Here is a 7,837-nt window from a genome sequence, read left to right as displayed (position 1 = left end):
CCTAGAGTGGGCAGGATGCAGTGGGAAGGTTCCTTGTACTCTTCCCATTTAGTGCACCTACACAGGGCCAGTTACAACATGTCCCTAATTCTTTTGTAGTTATACAGTATACTGGATATAATAAATAGATCTGTGCACTGAGCTTCAGTTGTATTCAGCTTTGACAGAGAGAGTCTGAATTTGATATGCATGTGAGAAATGAGATAAAATCTGGTTTGTATGAATAAGTTTCTTCACTTTTATTTCTTTAAAACTTAAACAGCCTTTTGCAATGAATTACAATTTATACATACTGCATGTTAGTATGTGAACATAACAGAAATGAATTCTGTTCATATTGCAGTACAAGAGCATATGATTTTAATTGATCTTTACTAAACAAAAGATCTCATCGTTGGTGACTGACAGAAAAATTAACTTACAAATTTACTTTGTGATGCAGTGTCATACCTAACATTTATTGCTGCTCAGAGCGAATCACTATTTCCTCCTCAGGATCTTCTCCCGCCCATGCTCCACACAGTATGAGCAGGTCCCACCCTATCTTCCTAAATCTCTCAGAAGTGGGTGAGGGGCTGGAAGATCTAGAGGCAGCTTGGGGAGCCAAGGTAACAGTGAGGTGGGGTTGAGAAGATGAGGGGGAAGAGGAGAAGGGGGAGCTTAGGGCAGACTGAAGTGGGTGGGACAGTATCTGGGCAAGGGGGAGATGGGGATTTTGGGCAAGTCAACCTGCAGGTTTGCCAATCCTGGATCAATATCTCCACCTTTGCCCCTATCCCACTTGAGCCTCTGTCCTTCTCTGCGGCCATCTTTCAGCCCTTGTCCCCATATTGTGTGCCAGCCCCATGGGGCACATGTCCTGCTCTCACTCTCTGACCTTTCTTTTTGTCCCTGTCTTACCCCCAGTCTCTGTCAGTCTTTGACACCTCACCTCAGGGCTACAGCTGTCACCTTTTTGATCCCAGCTACTCCATGCTCGCTTGGATCCATCCAGCAAGAGAAGTGGGAGAGTCAGCTGGGCTGCCTGCTATTCTTCCATCATTGTGGTCCCTGATGACTAGTGGAAAAACTACACCTCTACCCCGATATAACGCGACCCGATATAACACGAATTCGGATATAATGCGGTAAAGCAGCGCTTGGGGGGGAGGCACGCTTCGGTGGATCAAAGCAAGTTCGATACAATGCGGTTTCACCTATAACACTGTAAGATTTTTTGGCTCCCGAGGACAGCATTATATCGGGGTAGATGTGTACAAGAAAATCCCTGCAGCCCTGCTGGGTACATTACATTCCAGCAGGGCTGTGGGGAGGTGTGACAGGATTGCTAAATGCCCGAGGTGAGATGCTTGACCTTTGGCAGTTCTGAGAGCCTGCTTTTAACGTGTACTCAATCTATGTATGTGCAGCCTGTGTAGGAGTATAACTGTACAGGGACTTTGAATGCAACCTATGGGTTTGGGGACAAATTTGAAGGAATTGAAACTTTATGGAGCTACTGACAATTCTCTCTCATCCTTGTGGAGACTTAGAATTCCAGCTAGTGGGAAAGAGGTTTACCACAGCACTGATTCTGCATTAGCAGTTGTAGAGGAGCTCCACTGCTGCTCCTTGGTGTGTCGTAAGGCTTCTTTCATTTCCAGTCTTTGCAGATCTCCTTAGTACACATTCTGGATTGGACTGTGTGGGTGCAGGATTTGGGTTTTGATTACTTTCCTAAGTCCTGAACTGCAGCACCACTCCTACTTAAGGTCATGTCCATTTTTTAATGTCAGGATGCAGTGAATAATCTGCAATTTCTGTCGGTTTAATTTTAACATTTCCATTATTATTTTTCATTTGTATTGCAGTAGCACCCAAACAAGAGTGCAGATGAAAAGCTGAACAACTAAAGACGATTGCTATTGCTGAAAAAGGGCAGTGACCACTCCTCACTATGGGTCTGACAGAATTTCACGCTGTCTTTCAAGATCCACAAATCCTGGAATAGTATTTCTTTAGTAGGTTATTTTCTGTTCAGAAGAAAAGCCTGGCTAGCACAAAAGTCAAACCCTTTCACTTCAAAATTAGTTTTTCACTATTTTTTCTCCTAACCAAGGAAATTTAGTACACCAAATTACATTAGTGCCATGTGAAATGAGCCACATCCCCAAATCTGAATATCCCTGACCTTTGAGATAGCTTTGATTAAATTTGTATAGCTTGGAAAATGTCTAATTTTAAATCTAAAAACTCATGAAATTCAGAGGTCCTTTTGAACTCAAGTAAAAAAACTGTTACCAGACTGGTAAACACAGAAAAGTGTATATCAGGTGGTGAAGAAAAGGTTAAAATGGTTACTGGAAGGTAACACACAACATCATAATAAAAACACTACATTCATTAGAGAGAATCTCAGTCTTGAAAATAGACATCTTCAGAATAAGGTGTGAGTTCTCAGAGTTCCTGAAACCACAGAAAGAGCAACCTATAAAATATACAGTAGGTTCTGAAGACTTCCTACCTATGAAACATACAGTAAATTCTACACAGGTAATAGTGATCCACTGCATAACTTTAAGGATTTGAACACAGACCCTTGAAAAGGTTCTGATAAAATAAAAACCCAGAGAAGTAAGTGTGTGTGTGTGTGTGTGTGCGCGTACACAAAGGAGAGAAAGAGAAAATATTTATTTAGTAGAATTATTTGCAATGAGTACCCCTGCATGTTCATTTTTGCACAACTCTTAAAATTAGAGAAAAAAGATAAACAGAAGAAAAATTCTTTGAGTGAAATCCTGGGCTCACTGAAGTCAATGAGAGTTTTTTGCCATTGACTTCAGGGTAGCCAACGTTTCACCCATTTTGTGGTTCTTGCATTTATTTTCATTTTGTAACATTTATGCATATCTCATTGGTGACTGGGGAAATTTGACAGCAGAAATACAGTAACCAGCCAATAATTATACCATAAAGGAGACTTACGTTTATTTGTCTACTGTAATCTTACTGGTTCAAGTTTCATTATAAATGTCTTGGATTTTTCTTCTATTTTGAAAAAGTTATATTTCATGGATATAATAAAATATAGCCCTTAATTAAAATAGTTACAACTGAGCCTATGTCTACACTTACACCGTCGTGTGTAGAGTACAGGCATCACATGTGTAGCTACACGGTGCAGTGAAAGGCAGGCTGTATCCACACTTGCCACTGCAGTATGTGTAGCTACACATGCAGTAAAAGACTCTGGCAGCTCTCCTCTGCTGGAGCCTTTCACTGTGGCAAGAAAAGGCTCTGCCAGGGGGAAGCTGCTGGAGCCTTTCCCCGCTGCTGGAGCCTTTCACTGTGAGGATCCATGGATCTTGATCCCAGCACCCTTCACGTTCCAGCTGCCATCCAGAAGCTTCTTATTAATTACTAGGTTGAGTGGCTAATGGAACCCTAGCCCCACCAGAGGCACTGCCCATGGGAGTCCTGACTGGCAGAGCGCCTGGCCCCATCGATTGGTCTGGGTGTGCTATTTAAGCTAGAAGGAGGCACAGGGATTTGTCTGTGCAACTGGATGAATTACTGGCTGGCTGCTTCTTTGGACCTTGCGTTCTCACTTGACTCATGAATTTTGCTTCCTGATGTGTTCCTGCCTTGTTCCTGATCCCTTCCCCAGGTCTTTGACTCCTGACTCCAGCTCTGACATTTTGCTCGACTCACAATTCTGATTCTTGGCTCGGGTTCCTCATTTTGTTTCCTGCTCTGGGTCTGCCACTAGGTCTGACTGCCTAAGCCCCATCATGACATTCACTGCAGCAGAGAAATGCTTCAGCAGTGGGGAGGCAGAGGGCACTACACTGCTAAAAATTACAGTGTAGATGTGGGAGGCACTGCTCGGACATGTAGAGAGCTGCATAGGTTCTTTGCCCTGGGGGTTCAGTCATATAGGGCACTTACTCGCCTAAGCCGTGTCCTACCATCTACACAGCTATTTATAACTGTGCTAGCTGAGTGTGCAGTTTCTGTACTCTGCACACTGCTGGTAAGTGTAGACGTACCTTGAGTTTAGAGAGTCCACTCCCTTTTTGCAAGCTGGCAAGGAATTGTTTTATATCTAATGGATGTATCATTTACATGTAGTTCAAAATTTAACAGCAAACAACTTTTATTCAGTGGGCATGGGTGTGTGTGCATGTTTATTAGAATGAAAAAGAGGATGTTATTTTGTATTGAACTTTTTTAATCCTTTTATATATGCAAACATGATTGAAAAGCTCCATAAAATCTAACGTCCTAAAGTATATTACTTAAATAAAAAACAGCAAAGACCCTTTATTCCTTGGCTTTACTCTTATCTTCTGGGTTATTTTCACCTGTCTGTAGTATAGAAGCTCTGACAAATTGTAAAGTGAAGAATCCTACCTTCATAGAAATCCTCCTTTCTGTGGTTGGCAAACCAAGTACCTGTCACTTTCTCCTTTCTTTTTCATTTTTCTGTTTATGATCTCCCGGTCGTTATAGGCTTGCCTTCTAGTGTCCCTGGGGATCAGAAATGGGGGAGAGGAAGTGTTCATCTATCTGCAACTACATAATCTCAAATAGCTTATAGAGTGCAACAGAGATTGTTAAACGAACTGTGTTAGTAAGAGTGTTGACCATTTTTGTTCCCTCAATCTGAAGAGCTCCCCACCCTTCTGCTCTGTGTCTGGCTGAGGAGTGACCTTATTTATCGTGTTAACAAAATTAATGCTTCATATTTTTGGTTTTGTGTTTACTTGCAGGAACTAAGTTCATAGTGCTTATGGGCAAAAAGTTGCATAGCAAGGAATCATCTGGCTATGTCCACTCTCCTATTCTTTAATCCTGCTGCATTTAGTGTATTCACTTGTGAGCAAAGCCCTTTTGCTCAGACTTTGCTATTTGTCTGACGATATGCTTGAATGTGGAAACTGTCCAGCAAACTTAACCAAATGGTTTCTTGCAGCACAGTTTTGGTTTTTTGGATTTTTTTTTGGCCAGATTATTTGATGTGTATATTTGGATAAAGGAATAATAAGTGTTAATAGCTAGTCTAGCATCTTCCTTTCCTTAAAGTAAATAATGATACTTTTGTACATCAGAGGCCCGATCTAAAGGTGGTTGAAGTCCATGCAAGCCTTTCTAGTGATTTCAATGGATTTTGAATCAGGGGCAGGATGAGAATTTGTCCCTATTCTATTATGCCAAGGAGTCTTTATAAAATGAGTTAATAAATTTAAAATTTTGAAATAATGAATCCAGTGGCACCATGAAGATGTGTACATGACTTACTGAGTAACAGTTTGATCCAGTGTCATTAACCTTCTCTTCCTCTTCTCTTGTATGTCTTCTCTTCCATCTCTTTTGTTAAATTTGACCCTCATTACTTGTATCGCCTGAATTTACATTACAAGCTCCACAGGTCAGAGCCGTGTCTTTACTTATTTTTGCGAGGCATCTGCTACACTTTTAGGCACTCTAAAATGATTACAAAAGTAGTACTGAGAGTAACATTGCCACTGTTGTTTATCTTCTAGTTTTGTAATTTATTGATACCAAGAGGCTCGGGATCTCAATTTTTAGCACTAATGAATTTTGGAGTTAAAGCTTTTTGTCAAGAAATCCTGGCTTTTTTCATGTAGGAGTTAAAATGACTGCAGTAGTTGTTTTTCACTAACTTGCTTTAATGTTTGTATGGAGACAGACATTGTAAATCATGATAAATGAATTGTTTAATGTTTTCGTCTCATTTTAAAAATGTGTGATATTGTGAAAATACATTTACCTAGATCTTAGGGAGTTGTTTCTGATAGATCATTACACCTTTGATTCCCAAGGAGGGAAGCTTTTACAGCTTGCACAGATTCATGTGACATAGATGATCTTGTTTCTGAAGTCAGCTTTGTCTATATTTTCTTATTACAATTCTATGGTTTTTAATGTTAATAATTAAACATATTTGTGCTATTATTTTCTAGGAATTTCAACAACCTTCTTTAAATGAGCTAGAGTGTCTTATAGCATCACAGAAATTTGAAATACAGTTTTTGCAGGAAAAATTGAAAACAGCAAATCTTAACCTAGCAGAGCATAGCTTTTGCAGCACAGACATCCTTGAAAGCAAAAACGTAAAGTCTGGAAGAAAGCATGAGGTAGGTTAGTTTTATTGTCTTGTGTTGTTATGTCAGAATGAGGCTGACAAAGACAAACATTTTTGCTAAGGGGTCCAGATAACAACTGTTTTAATAACTGTCCGTGCTGCTTATAATTCTGGAAGCTTGTTTGAAGGGTGTTCGTATTTTCTGCCAAAGACTTGCTAAAATAACTTCTGGGAGTAGAAAGTTTTACTTTATTAACACACAATAAAGGATTCTTAATTTAATGAAATTATTTAATGGCCAAATTCTTTGCAGATTTCTTAAAATGAATATTGAGTATTTCATTCTGTTTGTTAGGATACCCTTTTTTCCTTTCTGTGGAAATATAAGTAATAAGAATTTTTATTTTATAAGAGTTTGTAAATAATGCAAAATGATGCCTTTGAATTTTTGAATATGAAGTGGTGTTATTTTATACCAAGTACTAAAACTAGAACTCCTTCAGTTTATAGTCCAGATATCTTTTATTTTGTGAAGTACTAGATTGCATCTTTCTAGATCATTTGTTGTTTTATTTATAATTATGTTCCTTTTTCTATTTAAAGTCATTATTACTTATTAATAAAAATAGATATTAAAATAATTCTAATGGTTGAATATTCATTTATGGTATTAGCATAAACTGGTGTGGATCAGCCAGGTCAGCAACTTACTTTTCTAAGATTTTGTTCTTGAGGTTTTATAGAGCACATGGGGTGAAAGGCATTTATGTCACATGGAAACTCACAGAAACCCCCCTGTCTAGCTTGCAACTCAGTCGGTAATAAAGTGGGGTGGCATTCTGCTTTCTCAAAGATGTTCCCTTATGAAGATTACCAAGTAGCTAGTATTCTATATTATAGGACCTTGAGTGGCCAGCTCTGCCTCACTATTCCATAGTGTACATTATGCTTGCAAAATACTTATTTTCAGATCACTTGTTCACAGGATGTTAAAATTTTAAATGGGTTTGTCCAGGAAGAAAATGTGATTGTCCCAATTTTTGGGATGTCGTCTCTTTCAGGTATATTAAAATCAATTTTTCTGCATTCTTCTTGTTCTTCTCTTTTGGACTGCTATGCAGAGCTTCTAATTTTTGTTTTTAATGTGTGAGACTTTGTTATATTAAAGCAAGGACAGGACTAATCATACAAATGACAATACAGGTCTGTCGCATCTTACGCGCATTTAACATGCGCGATTTCAACTTTACGCGGTCGGCAAAAACAAAAAGAGAAAAATAACAATTTTAATACTATACCTCTAGTGCGGGCGATTTCACCCGCCATTAAACTCAATGGGATTTTGGCTATACGCGGTTTTCGCTTTACGCGCTAACCGTGGAACGGAACCCCCGCGTAAGATGAGACAGACCTGTACCATTGCCACCTGAGCCAAATCTTAAAAAACTCAATATCAGTATTTTAAATATACATACCCAAATAATATTATAGAGAACGTCCATCTGGTACAGAACACATTACTTCATTCCTCCACTAGTGCCTGCTATTCTTGATGAGTGCTTAATTTAGTTCTGTTTACAAATATATTTTATTCCCAGATTCCTTTCCAACCACTAGAACAGGGGTGGGCAAGGGTGGGGAAATTGTATGCAGGGCCGGGGCAAGGGGGTTGGGGTGCGGGAGGGAGTGCGGGGTGTGGGAGGGGGTGCAGTGTGTAGGAAGGGGCTCAGGGCAAGGGATTGGGGCAGA

The 7,837-nt window shown here is 39.5% G+C and overlaps 1 protein-coding gene across 1 annotated transcript in view; it reads left to right on the top strand.

Moving 5' to 3' along the window:
• The window catches only part of CNTLN (centlein), a 279,922-nt gene that overhangs the window by 126,904 nt on the left and 145,181 nt on the right, over positions 1 to 7,837 (top strand). The window contains exon 9 of the mRNA XM_065406475.1: positions 5,967 to 6,140. Within this exon, the coding sequence (XP_065262547.1) occupies positions 5,967 to 6,140 (174 nt within the window). The remainder of the gene's footprint in view (positions 1 to 5,966; positions 6,141 to 7,837) is intronic.

This window comes from Emys orbicularis, chromosome 6 (assembly GCF_028017835.1).
Source record: "Emys orbicularis isolate rEmyOrb1 chromosome 6, rEmyOrb1.hap1, whole genome shotgun sequence".
NCBI classification, from domain to species: Eukaryota; Metazoa; Chordata; order Testudines; family Emydidae; genus Emys; species Emys orbicularis.
This window is presented reverse-complemented; position numbering and strand designations above follow the sequence as displayed.